Source organism: Argopecten irradians, chromosome 9 (assembly GCF_041381155.1).
Source record: "Argopecten irradians isolate NY chromosome 9, Ai_NY, whole genome shotgun sequence".
NCBI lineage: Eukaryota > Metazoa > Mollusca > Bivalvia > Pectinida > Pectinidae > Argopecten > Argopecten irradians.
The window spans coordinates 33286306-33301564 of record NC_091142.1 but is presented as its reverse complement, the minus strand read 5'-3'; the positions used below and the strand labels follow the sequence as shown (position 1 = coordinate 33301564).

General features: G+C 35.7%; 2 protein-coding genes across 5 annotated transcripts; one reads left to right on the top strand and one right to left on the bottom strand.

Annotated features, from left to right (window-relative positions):
- Nucleotides 1-1524: 1524 nt before the first annotated feature.
- Nucleotides 1525-7397, bottom strand: LOC138332111 (sedoheptulokinase-like). 3 transcript variants are annotated; one of them, XM_069280075.1, is made up of 5 exons: nt 7377-7397; nt 4790-5414; nt 4290-4465; nt 2401-2601; nt 1525-1957 (listed from the first exon to the last, which is right to left on the bottom strand). In XM_069280075.1, exons 2-5 carry the CDS (start codon nt 5389-5391, stop codon nt 1560-1562), a joined length of 1377 nt encoding a protein of 458 aa, XP_069136176.1. In that variant the 5' UTR covers nt 5392-5414; nt 7377-7397; the 3' UTR covers nt 1525-1559. The 3 variants fall into 3 exon arrangements, with proteins under 3 accessions (XP_069136176.1, XP_069136175.1, XP_069136174.1); XM_069280074.1 differs by lacking the exon at nt 7377-7397 and adding an exon at nt 5824-5929; XM_069280073.1 differs by lacking the exon at nt 7377-7397 and adding an exon at nt 5885-5929.
- On the top strand, nt 7208-13519 carry LOC138332113 (uncharacterized). Of its 2 annotated transcripts, none has more exons than XM_069280076.1 (5): nt 7208-7338; nt 8806-8918; nt 9455-10005; nt 10781-10963; nt 12579-13519. In XM_069280076.1, exons 2-4 carry the CDS (start codon nt 8854-8856, stop codon nt 10936-10938), a joined length of 774 nt encoding a protein of 257 aa, XP_069136177.1. In that variant the 5' UTR covers nt 7208-7338; nt 8806-8853; the 3' UTR covers nt 10939-10963; nt 12579-13519. The 2 variants fall into 2 exon arrangements, with proteins under 2 accessions (XP_069136177.1, XP_069136178.1); XM_069280077.1 differs by lacking the exon at nt 7208-7338 and adding an exon at nt 7393-7750.
- The last annotated feature ends 1740 nt before the right edge of the window (nt 13520-15259 follow it).

Sequence of the window (15259 nt, the reverse complement as noted above, 5' to 3'; positions counted from 1 at the left end):
TTTTAGAGAAATAACGAAATAACAGACTGCACGTTTTGATTAAACCATATAATTTGGCAAGTTAGTAGCCAAGACATTCAAAATAAGATTTAAACCGTGAGCCACTGAAAAGGTACCTACTTCCGGTAATTTCAAGATGACCGCATAATTAGTAGTTGAACAGTACAATAATCATTTAAATAAGCCATATGATTTGTATAGCGCGATATTTTCATAAAATATACATATTTGGGTAAAAATATTCGTTATTTTATTCCATTTCCGGTATTTTTAAAATGGCGACTTTGTGAAAGTCGAAATAAGGATACAAGAATATGTTGAAGTATTGGTATGTGTACATTATTTAAAATTTTATTAGCATTTCAATAACAATCGTAAATTACGTATTATTGATAACAGAATCAATTAATACATAACAGACATCCATTTCCGGTCGCTTCCTAATAGCACTTGAAGGTAATATCGAAAGGTCATAGTATATTGAAAATCAAACATATGTACATAATGTATTTCATTGAAGAGGTTGGACAGAACTTTAACAACTTTCAAATGAGTATGATGGTTAATAAGCAAACTTTCATTTTCATTATTCATTTGCAATAATTATATTTTACAGGAAACTACGCCGTCTTTGCATATTACAGACTTGGGTCCCTTGCGGGTAGGTTTCAAATGTTACGTCATTATTTTGTGAGCGCAGTTCACGTCGTTTTTTCCAAAAAAGTATGACGTAACGCTCGCAAACACTTGATATCGCAATCAAAATCTACACGGAAGGACAGATTATTCTGTATTATGCAAACACAGAATACTTACCCAAATCAAACAATGAAAATGACAACATTTTACATAATCGGAAGTGTTGTTAGCAGCTTATTATCTTAGGTAAACAATGTGTTTGGTTTCATAACACTTTAATTCTATATGGTCCTACCTTGTTCAGCTAAGTCAGTTAGCCACTAAGTTTTGCTTTATTGTAGTTCATTGTGTAAATACAGTTTGTTATTAATTCATTAATATTGCAAAACCGGAAGTGCATGTTGTTTGTAAAATTAAAGACAGATTGTTGTTTTTCTTGATTTTCTTATTTCTATCAATATCATTTTTACATGTAGCTTCGTGACGAATTGAAAATAAAACTATTCAAAATTGTGATGAACTTCTCTGACTTTGACTTTTAAATGATATAATGGTTTCCTGTTTAATTCCTATTTTTGGTTGTCTTAGCTACTCACATGACAACTTTCATACTTTTTTTATTAAAAGGTGCAGCTTGTTATTTCGTTAGTTTTCTAAGTTTCACCACGAAAATAGCGGCCATCTTGAAACTATACTGGAAGTAGGCACTTTTTGCGATGGCTCCCGCATTTATTCTCTTTTAAATAGTTATAACTACTTGCATGCCAAGTTTCGTGCTTGTATCATAAAAATGCACGACTTTCTATTTTTGGCCTTATGCCGCACTTCTAATAATTCACACTTTGGAAAAGAACTATGATTGAAAGAATTATTAGAAAGACAATGGTCAATTAAAAAACAAACCAACAAAATAGTTTTATTCATTTTAAATGTTTCACACAAAACATGGCAGCCCCTGTAGCAGAGTCGCAGCTACTTCCAAACTCAACTTTAAAACTCCCATAATGCTTTGCTATCTCATCGCGGATAATGGTGTTCCTGTCGACAACAGATCCCGTGGCCTTGACCGTCGTTATCCCGTGACTTTCCATAACGGAAATAGGCATCATGTCGCACAAATTTGTAACGAGTCCCTTGCATAGTGACCTGAAAACTGACCCAAGGTCAAGATTGCTTGTAGTCAGACCGGAAATAGCAACCTTTTGTTCCGGAAGGTGTCGCTCCCCGAAAAGAGTCGGTACGATGATTGGCCCCGTTGATGCGTCTGAGCCCAACCCCAGTAGTGTACTCCAAATTTTATCTTCATTGACATCAAACCCTGCAATGAGAATAATAACGGATGACTAAAGATACTTTGAATAATTTACACCTTTTAAAGATGCTCCACCGCTGACAAATGGTATTTTTTCACTATCAAAAACAGGAGCAGACGATTGTATTTTTCTTCTGTTACAAAAGTTACTTATTACACCATTACCACCATTGAAAAGTTTGAGCTTCTAATTTTACTTCATTAAAAAGGCGAAATAAATTATTTCATATTATTTTTGTTTAATTAGGCATATATATACATGATTTAAAACAAATTATCGTTCGAACGATGAATATCATTTATACTTTCGGCGGTGGACATCTTTAAGAAAACATGTTGGAAGCTATATCCTAGTTTGATATCAGAACTACTTTTGAAGTTTACAGATAATTAGAGTTTTAATAGGGCTGAAATAGATTTACAGAAAATATCCAGGAATATTAACTGACCGAAAGCCTTAAACCACTGCTGTAACATGATCACCATGTGTGATAGGACGTTGCCTCCATTTAAACTTGCTGCCATTGCCAGGAACTGTCCATCAAAATAAGGAAAGTATTGAATAGATGACGTCATATCCGGGTGGTCGGGTACTCCGCCTTCTGGTCTCACTGGAAACATCATTTGGCCCGAGGTACTCATGTTAAGTACTACAAACAAGACATCACCAAATAAATTTTCGGGATTAATGCAATGCTTTATAAAGCTTTAGAAGGTACATACTTGACACAATTTAATTTCCAAGCCTGTAATGTAAAATGAGCTCAGGTAAGACTTCAGAACAATCTTGTATAAATGCAAGACAAAGTTTTAAGTGACGAGAACACGATATTTCACTTTCTAAAGCGAAACAACATTCTCAGAGACACTAGACAAACTCGATATACCAAAGCCGTATGAAGACTGCATCCACACTCCTACTCACGTACCCCCGTCCTTATCGCTTGAAGCACATACCTGCGGCGATTCAGTTAACACACTTAGATGTGTTCGTTCGCCCGACGCATGTACACAGTTTGCGTGCAGTTCGGTTGACACACTAGGAGGGATGATCGGACATTGACTGATCTAACCTCGAGACACTAACTCCAACACGATCAAGTGATACTAGCTAGGGCTGAGCGCACTAGTTAATTTAACATCAAAATTAGCAAGGGCTCGTGGCTTGGTTAAGAGGCTCATTTTGAATCTTACGCTGCGCTAACCAACTGAACCGAGGCAATGTGAGTTTGTATCTTGATGTCTCGTTACGAGGACAGACACGTGTGTTCGGCAACCTCCCTAGTGGACCGCGTCCAATTAAAAAAAAAGATAGAAGACAACAGAGTTCTTGCCGGAGTTTGATCAAAGTATCAGAAGAGCGGAAACGAGACACTCCCGACTGCTTCCTCGGATGTTATAGAGGTCATGAAAAAGGAGCAATTCATAGATGGGATGGTCAAGGTTAAGGATTAAGCAATCGTGGCCAGCCAGTCCTGATGAAGCAGTTGGTCATGAGGCTGAATTGGAAGCATTTGCAAAGGCTGACAAGAGACATAGAGAATAACGGGGAATTTTGCTGCCTATCGTCCAGACAGAAGTTATTGACCAACACAGTAGCAAATCAATGAAAGCTCTGACAGAGGCAATGGCAGATGCGCAGAAGACACTGACAAGCTTACACACCCGAGTAGATGTAGGATATTTGTTAACATATCGGAACGAATTGCAGCGGTCTGGCGACCGACATACTAATAATCACGGTGATAAATGCTTTAACTGCGGTGAAGAGGACTAGGAGAAGATACATGCTTCCAAATGACGGTAGATATCAGCGTCCTCGGGTACACTGACATTTAAGGCGATCTTCGAGAGCTCGAGAGGGGAACAGGAGGACACAAGGTCGTGTGGATAAATAATAATAATTTGTGTTATAGACTCGGAATATGGAGGCGGTGGAGTGATCGTCGTCCATCACCATGGTCTTGTGTTGTGCTGCTTACAACAGGAACTAAACTACGGTTGTCATTTCTTCATGCATCCCCCATGAACTTAAGACGGGTTATTAACAAGTATCGAGTGGATGTTATAATATAAATCTTTAAACCAAACGAACAACGCGTGAGGTTGAAATATTTGTTAGAAGTAAATGTTAACAAACATAATTTGATTCAAATGATCCAAAAAAATGTTTTTCTGAAGAATACTCTAATAATCAGTGTAATGTGATTGTAGCTGGAAGCTCCTGAGTAAGGGTCGCCTGGAAAACCTACTCTGGTACTCCCAGACCAGCAGCAACCTGACTGAAACGTCTGCGTCTGTACAATGGGTTTGTGTCTATGTCGGTTGAAACCCTTACCTGCGTCTGTTTCACTTGAAGCCACCGACAAGACTGCGCACTGTACGTCTCCAAGTGCTGCCAGAACAGGCGTGTCTTTACAAATACCCATCCAATCGTATTGCAGATTACCAGCCACGTGACCGGGTTCCCTGACATCTGGTAATATTTGTATGGGAAATCCAATCTTCTGAAAGCTTCAAAGGAAAAAGTCACGTTATTTGTAAACCTAAGAAGTTATCTAATATGCTGTATAATGATGGTCGAGAATTGTTATTTTTGAATTGCAATTGTAGTCATCTATTCATTACATTACCTTGTTTTTTCCATGAACAATGAACGTGTACAGATCTTTATTTGACGAAAAAATAGGTATTTCATAAAAACCAGAGACCTATAATGAATCTACTTTAATTATCAAAATTTCACAAAAATATACCTCTCTAGAAGCCGTTCAAACGAGCCACATACAATTATTCTTTTTATTGTTTTTAATCTAGAAATTATCTCTGGTAGCTTACTTTTGCTTGTTCCACGACATTGTTTTTGTGTTGAAGTAACCAAAGCTGGCGGCAAGTTGCACTGAAGTAACTGGCGTTTCTAGGCCACACATCATCGCCACCAACAAGTCCATAATCGTCCCGGAGCACGTGAAGTCATCTAATACTTCCGGTCTGAACCGGTGAAGCCAACATAAAGTAGCACATCCGTGGCCAGTGGAGAGAGGGAGGTGTGAATCAGGTTGGGGTAATGACTCAAGGAATTCAGTCGTACATCGCTGATCCTGCCATGTGTATAAATGACTCGTGGAAGGAACCTGCCAACCTTCAGTCTTCAGTTCGCTCCACATAACAACGCCGTGCATTTGACCTGTGATCCCAATGCATTTGACTTGTCGACATCTTTCTTCCTGAAGTTCAGACATACATTCTTGGAGTGTAGTAAATATTTTTGACGCCAACTGTTCAGATCCCGTTTCCACGTCACTTGGAACGTCAGCCTTCGTTGCTTTGGATACGGTCGATATCACAGATCTACTCGCCTGGTGAAATAGACTGACCTTGACCGAAGTCGTGCCAAGGTCAATTCCTAGGACGCATGGATCTTCAGCGGTACTCGTCATATCTATTTTTCTTTACTCTCCATCTAATGACAACACAAAAATAAACACTAATTTGGTATTGTTTTCATTGGCCACAAATACTTAAAGCCAATTGATGCTTTTTTTAAACTTTGAAAAATGTATAAGATATATAACGCCATCAAAATTGAGCATGTAGTTGCAAGTAACTTGAATACAAGGTCATTAGACCGCTTAATTATCATTAAAAGTCAACTGTGGAAGACACCTGCAAAGTTACCAAAAGATATGTTTAAACAATATTTTTACAAGACAAGGGCAGACACTTCAATAATTACGGTATCCCCTCGTTTATTATTAGCTAGCCAACAGGCAGACATTGGAGAATCTAACGATAAGCATTCTACAAAATACAGCGAACTATTGCACCCAGACGGGATAATGTAACATGTATCCATGTGTCCACACACTCACCAACCAAATATACATGGCGTTGTACAAAAATCATTGTCATATCAATAACCCGAAGACTTACTTGGTGACACAAAGGGTATGCCTTATCAGTTATTGAAGAAAGAACGATAACTCCTATACAATGTATACACGATATACAGCCTACCAGGGCCGTTTTCGATTTTGCGGTTTGACTGGTTGGACCTAGTTGTTCGTTTATGAATTAAAGACGGACCTGGTGATTTTATATTTTTTTTTCAGACGAGCCTTGACAAAGCCCTCACAGGCTTGTATCATAAACTGCAGGTCAGTCAGGATTTATACTTGAAATAAAGACTTTACAAACGGTCGAACCGGTTGTTCCGAATAAACGAAAACGGCCTAGGTGTGAAGCGTTTCGTCAAATTTCACTTTTGTCTTCTTTTAGTAATCGTACCGAACGAAATAAAGTGAAAAGTTGAATTTTAACGCAATAAAATAAAAGTTGAATTTTAACGCTGACAAGAATGTCAACTTCAGTAATATATCGTACATGTATACATGTATATATCATTTTTTAAGCTGACCATTATAACGGGCCTCCATACGAGGCACACTGTTGTAGCTTACAATTCATTTTGTGGTAATCCGCCCTATCAAACACAAATTGACACAAAGACCAATAGCGTTTTAGCGGTAGATGCTGATCACACAAACTCGCGACTGTTGTGGGTTTTTTTCGCCCCTATCAAAATTTTTCAGAGGTTATTAAACACTCTCGTATTTTACATAAAATATTGGAATAAAAAAACGTAACAAGAGTGAAAGAAATATATACAACACACCCTAGTTGTATATTACGTCTCTGTCCGTATATAACTTTATTAATTGGCGATTAATATATATTTGTTTACTTTAGTGTTATATTTCACCGTCAGTTCTACTATTGTTATTCGTCCATTCTACTTTTGTTGTGTAGCGAGTGTATCATGTGACGTCTCGGGTACATGTGCATTGAGTGTAAACGTAGTAGAACAGACACACTGACTGTACAAGACTATTTACATATAAAAGACAAGCGATTAATATAGGCACACATTTTGTCAGCCGTATTTGACACTATAACGCCTAGCTTAAACAATAGTACTTACCGGCAATACATTATAACACAATCTGACTGATGTAATCAGCGACCTTTTAAATATATATATTTAAAACATAGCAAGTGACCTCTTCGGGGGCACCATATAGGACTACTATAATGGAATAAAACTGGTTGCTGAAAATAACAAGCAATATACATTATATTCTATTAAAATTAATATCACATTTGGTTTTAGTGTACTATTTTGTAACTACAGTATGTTATTGTAAGTATTAATGAGAATCCATTAACCCATACCTCACCGTTATAAAGTGTAACAATCAAGATAAAGACGGAGGTTAAAAGAACGAAATGTTCATACTGGGTATTAACTATATATGTGTGGCGTGTTTGGTTCTAATTCTCAGGTTACAGCAACATACTGAGTTACAACTGAGTACTCTTCACAAGAGGTAAGATAAACTTCATTAAACATAAAAAGAATATTTACTTGATATAGAGGATCATGTCGAGCCTGAATTTGATCATCCTCGATTAATGTCGTTATATCCACCCCAAGACTATCTCACAGCAAACCGGAAGGCAGTCCAGGAGAAAAAATATGACCAAAAAACAGGCATGCAAAGACCTCCTTTGAAGACTACAGAGATAGCGACGCCAACTTCAAAACAGTCAACCACAGTGTACCGTTATACGATTCTTCTGATGTACAACTAAGGAGTAAATTACCTGTTCTATTGTTCAGTTGCCTGCAGTTTTACTATGAGATAGTCCAGGTGTGGATATAACGCCAGTAAGAGAAACCTCTGGAGGATCGAGGATGGATTTTGATGTAAAGATACTAAGTCCATTCAATATCATGATGTACGTATTCATTACTTCAATGTTCTAGCGTAGAGGGTTATAGCCAAAGTTAAATGATTGTTATAAAGTCATTCATTGTGTTTGCATGTGGTATAATTAAAAAATAATTAACGTTGTATGTACTACTGTGGAGTAGTTATCATTGCTGTGTTAGAGCAGTTTCTCAAAGTTTCAACACAAATTCTAAAACTACACCACAGATGAAATTGAACTTAATGCATGGAGTATAAAGACAAATTCTCAGCAGGAACTTGTTAAACATACATTGAGTGTATAAACATGGGACATATTCAGAATTACAAGAGATGCGGCTAAATTACTTGTTGCTAAAGGTATGTGTTAAAATTAGAACACCTTTTTGGACTCTGTAGAAATTTCATGTTATATTTGTAGGAAAATAGAGAATACACAGTTAGTATCTTACAATACAAGGTTTATTTCGGTGCGAGAAAACGGTGCGAGGAAAGCAATGATGACGAGGCTTTGCCGAGTAAAGCCTCGTCATCTCGGCTTTCCGTGACAAGTACCAAATTAAAACTTGTATTGTAAGATACTAACCATGTATTCTGTTTATCCTGACATTCAAAACGAAGCAAATTGTAAGTTATTTACTTGGTTTCACTTGAAGCGAGACGATTCTTTGATGCGCAGGAAAAGATTTATTTCTATAGCAGGGATAATCTATATATAACCGACACCTAACTTATTCAAAACGACATCTTAATGTAAAACACAAACTCGTGTGATTATGATTGTGATAACAATGATACAGCCCTGACAAACAAATTGTGATAACTAATGTATTTAAAAGGAAACACCATGTAATATGAATCATTAGAACCGACTTTCCCCCTTGTTCATGAACTGTTATACTCAATGGCATCATGGGAAAATTGATCTTTTACTTTTTCAGAACAAGAACAGATTGTAAATAAAATGTTATGGAAAACTTTAACTAAAACTAAATCTTTCTGCTTTCTTTTCTTGTGCAGAATAATTTGGTTTTCTTTACCAATAGTTTGGCATTTTTTTTTTTTTTTTTTGTTTTTTTGCAGGACAAGGACTTTGGTTCCAAACAAACATATTCGTAGTTTGTCCTGGAAATGCTGATGTTGTGGCGGAATTCCCCGTCGGAATCGTGGAGTCGGAAAGTGAAATACACATCAAGGTAAAACAAATTCTATCGGAAAATAAGTAATTACCATGTTACATGTGGGTAACGTACAAAGCGAAAAAGTATCATGTTGGAGGAGAAGTTCACTTTTTAAGTAAACGTTATTTTAAATCAACACTGTCGCTTAATGTTTTTGTTAGTAGGTATTGATGACTTTACTGGTTTGTTAGTAAAATCACTTCGTCGTCAACGAAAATTATATGACGTTGATAAGGGAAAGTTTATGGCTTTGATACGTAATTGTTCAGCATTTCTGTAACATTTAAGTTCTACTTCAGTGCTTAACATATATATGGTCAAGTTAAAGCGCCGTGATAATGTTCGTTGTCTAGAAAATGGGTACATTCATAGTCAAGGAGGTATTGGTAGACACTTTTAAAATAAAAAAGAAAAGAAAATACAGGTTATTTTGAGTGTTCATTTAATCGAGTGGTAGAATTATGGGGAGATTTTTCTAAGGAAACTGTTCTATTAATAGAAAATCTAGATAGACGCCCTTGAGAATTCTTTGTTTTGATATGTTTTCACAGAAATGCTGTATACGTAAAAAGAAAGCCGAAAAATAAATTGAGAAAATCTTTAAAGGGATTTGCGAAAGAAAAACAAAAGCTTCATGGAGCAGTCCATCACAATATTCTCTTATTTATTGGCAACGGGTTTGGAAACAACACCTGGATGTTTTATGCGGAAGTTGTAGAACAATCTGAAGTGAAACAAACGATCAGCAAAAGGAAAGAGATGGGTCAGCGGGAAATGCCAGCGTGTAGATCACCAAGTATCAACGTTGTGGGAGTAAAACAAATCACGGTCAATGTCCGTTCAGATGGCCCTCTAAGGATGTATCAGGATAGTCCAGTCTTCATTAACATGGTGCCAGACGGCGAAAATAATTTCATCCCCTTTCCAGTGAAGAGAATTACTAAAGACAAAATGGCGCTTATTTCCTTCAAAGTAACGTCAACTGGCGAAAAACTTCATACAGCTTATTTTGACCCCAGGGTAATGAACACATATACACGTGGTTCAAGATCTTGTTCACCCGTTTCTACAGAAAGCTTGAACTCGGAAACACAAACATGTGGTAGGATGATATTTTGTTTTATAAAGTTAACGTGACTGTTATCGTGAATATTCCATGGTTAACTAGTTAATTTTATATAACTAACCAAAAGTATTCTTGTATTTCTGCGATATATCAGTACATGTACCTCGGTAACACAAGTTATGCCATTGATTGTAGTTGTTGATGATATCAGCTTTGTTTAATTACGAAGTAAAATACTACTGATGAACAGCGTATTAACGATTCAGGGATTTGTGAACCGCGAGGGGGTGATGGGGCTCTATTTCATATACTATAATGCGATATAACTTCATACTTAGTTCTTAGTATGTGGTTCCACATAGATGAGGCGGTGTGTCAAATAGCAAACTCTGGTAACAGTATCCTATGTTTTGACATTTGACCTCCGTTAAATAAAAAAACTTGTACGGGCAAATCTCCTATACTATAAGGCATTACTTAGTATTGTGTCAACCTAGTTGAAACGCCTTCCTACACAAGTCACTAAGACATATATGTTGACCTTGACCTCTATTTGAAAATAAAGCTGCAGCATATTTTTATATTCCTATGATTCACTAAAGCTTTATACTAGTACTGTACTATGAGTTCATCTAGGCAAGGGATACAACATAACAGCATAGTTCAAATGAGCCAAATTGTTCCCATTGGCTTCTTATAACGAAGGTGTGTGTATATGATATTTGTTCCACTACATTTAACTACATTTAATAGAAACATTGCAAAAATTGTTGTATTTAAATGTTGTTTTTTTCGGTTTGTTGGTTACCAGTTGTTGAAGAATGCCATACACCCGTTACTCCTGCTACAAATGGAAAGAAAGTTATTCCGGGTACAACAAATAGTACCCGTATGTCCTATCAACATGGACCACCTGACGATAGGTTCCTAACAACAGCGACGCCATCTTCCGTGTACACGAATGGATGATTCAGGTCAGACACCCCAGCCAGAGGTAGGAACCTTTAATGGCGTGTTGCTAGTGAACTTATTACAATATAAACTTATTTCAATGAAATCCGCCGGTTTCTTGTTGGTCATAGGTATTTTTGTTTGTATTTTTTAATATAAGTTTATGTACACAATTCATAACATCCGCTACCAATAGTCAAGAAAATAGATCGTGATCTAAAAGATATTAAAACATAGTTGTGATGTCATCTATTGTTGTTTCTCCTAGATTATGGGACCATTACCTGTAGTGTCCTATATGTTACCCTTTACTGTCTTATATGTGACTCTAATATAAGACAGTCACTTATAAGACAGTAAAAGGTAGCATATGTGTCTCCGGGTATAATCCCATAATTATATTAACACATAACACACAACCTGGCGCAATATTCCATATAATTTTTTAATCCAAATTACGAAAAAATACCACACAATTAATATGGAGAGAATATAATCCTGTTTTAATGCGGAATAAAACACATCCACAGAATTTCTGTATATATATCAGATCGAATTTTTCCTCCTTACTATCTTCACCATATAACACTTATCTACAGCATTAACTTCAATTTCCGCTTTCTGAAACCTTGTTGTTTTTTACACCATTTTTGACTTTAAATTTCCAAATCTTCAACACTCTAGTTTTACACTTTTTTGATAGTATTTCAACAATATTTCAGAATTTCACCTAAATGTGTGCATAACGATTTAGTATTTCCCCAAATAAATCTAAGATATCCTAGAGAGAGAGGTAGAATTTATTTAAATCCTCCGAATTCAAGGAAAGTTCTGGAGGCACCAATTGTTGTTAACTGGCCTGGTAATCACTGCGAATCACACAAATGCGATCATTTCAGCATGACGCTTTCAAACAAACGCATAAATTGCAGGTCTAGTTTCATATGTCATTTTTTACCACATCAGACATTGGAAAGAAATGTCCTGTAGTCAGAAAAGTCACAAAAACAAACTTATAATATTGCTTAATTGAGAAAGTAATATCCCTCCATCACTCTCGGTCGACATGGTGGAAGTGAATTTACAGATGGTTGTCCAACCCAAAAGCATGCTTCATGCATTCCGCTCATGAATGCTATTCATCACATACATAGGTAATTCTATGTTACCAGTGTATATATTGGATTTGTTATGGTTGAATGCACATTAATAGAGTTACCTTAACTCATAGACAAAGGGAATATGTACTTTATTAACACAATGACTTGTGATGTTTTAAGTTAGAAATAGGCCTCAAACTGTACAATATGTGGGAAAGAGAACATATCTCGCCCTTGACGGGCCTCAATACTGTTCTCTCATTCACATATTGTACAGTTGTCGGCTTATCTCAATAACAGTTTTTATTCTTAACGTTTATATTTACTGTAAAGGTTTTAACTTTAAGACAACAAAAAATAAATAAAGTTACTCAAGTATAATTATATGTAATATCCCCTCTTCCCCTTGCCTATTCCCACAGCAGATGCTTTTTTAATTGAAAACAAATACCCAAATTATATTTTGTTCAGCTATAGTCAGAACACAAACTATAAAGATAAAAGACATATGTCAAACATTATTCTTTTATTCAGAATTTGTTTTCATGCTTTTTGTAGGAGGAAAGTGTCCTCGAAACCGGATATATTCAGAAACATGTTGGACTTCTGCGATCACCTTGGAAAATCAAGATAAGTGCAAGTCGAGTTTAAAACTATATTCGACACGACTGAATTTAAAATGAGAACTTATGATCACTGGCTTGGCAGTTTTGAATATTCAGATGAGGAGACTGTGTAAAGTATTGCAGAACATCGGATTGAACCAAAATGTGGACATATTTGTGTCGGTAATTATTTATTTTCGGAGATTCATTTTCGCGAATTCACTTAGGTCGCATACAGTTTGCTTCATTGTATTTATTTGAATTATTTCTCTTTAAATCTTTAAAGAAAGGGGAATTTAATATCTAATTGCTATAAACAGCTTGAAGTGTAGGACTGTATCTTGTGTGTGCCAATTTTTTTTGCGTCCGATTTTTGAATCCTTAACAATAAATACTGAAAATAAAGATTATTATAATAAAGCACTTAACCTATTAGAGTGTGACTGGTTAAATCTTTATTTAAGATTGTATTAAGACTGATTAACAAGGTTTGGAACTCTGCTTTCCACATCCGTTTGTAAAGTGAAATATTGAATTGCCTTTACTTTCGATTCACAGTTGAAGGGACAAATACATGGTATCACTATATAATATAACCACGTCTCAAGGGACAAATACATGGCATCACTGTATAATATGACAACGTCTCACTATCTAAGAGACTCGACGTCTCAATGTTAGATCATGATGTGCTTGTTGTGTGGAAATGATAAAGAGAGAGAGAGAGAGAGATAGAGAGAGAGAGAGAGATGTTTACAATATCACACTTATTGGTTGTTATTAATGAAAACATACATCATATACTTCTATATACGTTTTTGATAACCTAGGACGTACTAATTGCTAATTTGCTTTATTGATTTCATTCCATTTTAATTTTGTATCGGGTCAATATACTTTTGATCAATTTGTTTTGTAATAAAAGTGAACATTGTTAGTATCACACATGAAAAATTGTTTTCAAATGAAAAAAAATTATAGGGTCATTTTATGTGTTGTTTTCTGTGTCCCTTTGTTTTGATTTGGTTTTATTCATATTTATTCATTTAGGGGTTTGGAATCCAGTATTATGCCATATAATTATTCAGAATGACATTTGTCATTGATTTATCTTTCTTTTCAACTCAATATTTTCTGAAGCTACACCAGCTCAGTTGATTTTCAAAAGATGATAAATGTTCGATAACCCAATCATATAGTATGGAGCAGTCAACTCATTTTGTTCATTTGTCTTCTTCTATGAAGTACCTCAAACTTTACATTTATAGAAAATGATTCGAAATGTTTACAGAATAAATATTTTCTTTTTATGAAATAATTGCCCCAACAGTTTGGATATCTTTTATATTAATTTGTACAGCATGAATAATGTACGAACATCAAATTCAACATCGGATTCATTAGATTCAACATAAGATTCAACATGATGTTATACTAGGGTTGTATGCTTTCGATGCAGAGTGAGATCCTTCAATGCCTGTCGAAATAAAACTTAAAATGGGAACTCAAAGCCAAATTGATGGACTCTTCATATACTGTTATTAAATTGGTACGTTTTTATCTCTTAGAATTCATCTTATCAACTATCACATTAAGATATTTGATGTAATAGAACGAAACCAAATCAACAACAATCTAAACATAGTCTACAAGAAAAATATGTCCATATTTCAGCGCAATTTCAAGTCCTTGTATTTGTCTATTCTAACTGAGCGGAAGCCGTCAATTAACTCTTACCTAATGAAATTAATTATAAGTTGTCAGTTTTCTGTATAGACACCATGATGACACACAACTATACCCTGTGTTAGTTAAAGAAAGAATGGTAACTTTTAAAGACACGCACATTTTCTTTTTGTTTTCCTTACTCATTTGTCATATTTTTACGCCACTCAAACCATCTTCCTTGTGCCATTTAGTTATTTGCCAATGTAGAAGTACAATGAACTTATATATAGAACCCTAGTCTCCAGCGGCATGAACCAACGGCTCTAACCACCATGCTAGATACAAGGAACACCGGCGCGCTCTTCTCACACTTATTATGCATTAGTTTCAATCTAAATCATTGTTATCTGTGGTGAAATATCATTGATATTTCATCATTTAAGTTTTTGTGGGGCATTTGAATTCACACTTTCACTAGGTTTTTGACATCCTACTCAATAACATGTATTCCACGCTACATGGTGTTTATTTATTCCGTCTTTGCATATGTCGTCCTATGGATGTAGAGCCACCTTCCTTGTGGGTAGGTATCCGTTGTGACCTCATTTTATTGTGAGTGAAATTCACGTCGATTGCTTCGAAAAGTATGACGCTACGCTCATAAACACATGATGTCACAATCAGTACTCTTCCCGCAATGGCAGATAACTCTGTAATATGCAAATACTGAATACAGTTCTCAGGGTGTCCAATACACACTGAACACTTTTGATGAGCTGATGGAACAATCTGTGGCCGAGGATGTAATTGATCAAGTAGATTAATGCAAACTTTGAATGATTGGTCAACTATTACAGATATCATCATTCATTGATCATGATAACATCGACTGAGTAGTCCTCACAATTTTTGTGATGTTTTGATGGTGGGGGTTTCTACATGAATCATGTTAAACTTTTACGTTGT

Coding starts and splice junctions, on each gene's coding strand:
- LOC138332111 (XM_069280075.1), bottom strand. CDS start 5,391: ATGACGAGTACCGCTGAAGATCCATGCGTCCTAGGAATTGACCTTGGC. Junction 2,602..4,289: donor TTCAAGTGAAACAGACGCAG/GTAAGGGTTTCA, acceptor TCTTGTTTGTAG/TACTTAACATGAGTACCTCG. Junction 1,958..2,400: donor GCAGTGGTTTAAGGCTTTCG/GTCAGTTAATAT, acceptor TTCTCATTGCAG/GGTTTGATGTCAATGAAGAT.
- LOC138332113 (XM_069280076.1), top strand. CDS start 8,854: ATGCTGATGTTGTGGCGGAATTCCCCGTCGGAATCGTGGAGTCGGAAA. Junction 8,919..9,454: donor AAAGTGAAATACACATCAAG/GTAAAACAAATT, acceptor ATGTTTTCACAG/AAATGCTGTATACGTAAAAA. Junction 10,006..10,780: donor CTCGGAAACACAAACATGTG/GTAGGATGATAT, acceptor GTTGGTTACCAG/TTGTTGAAGAATGCCATACA.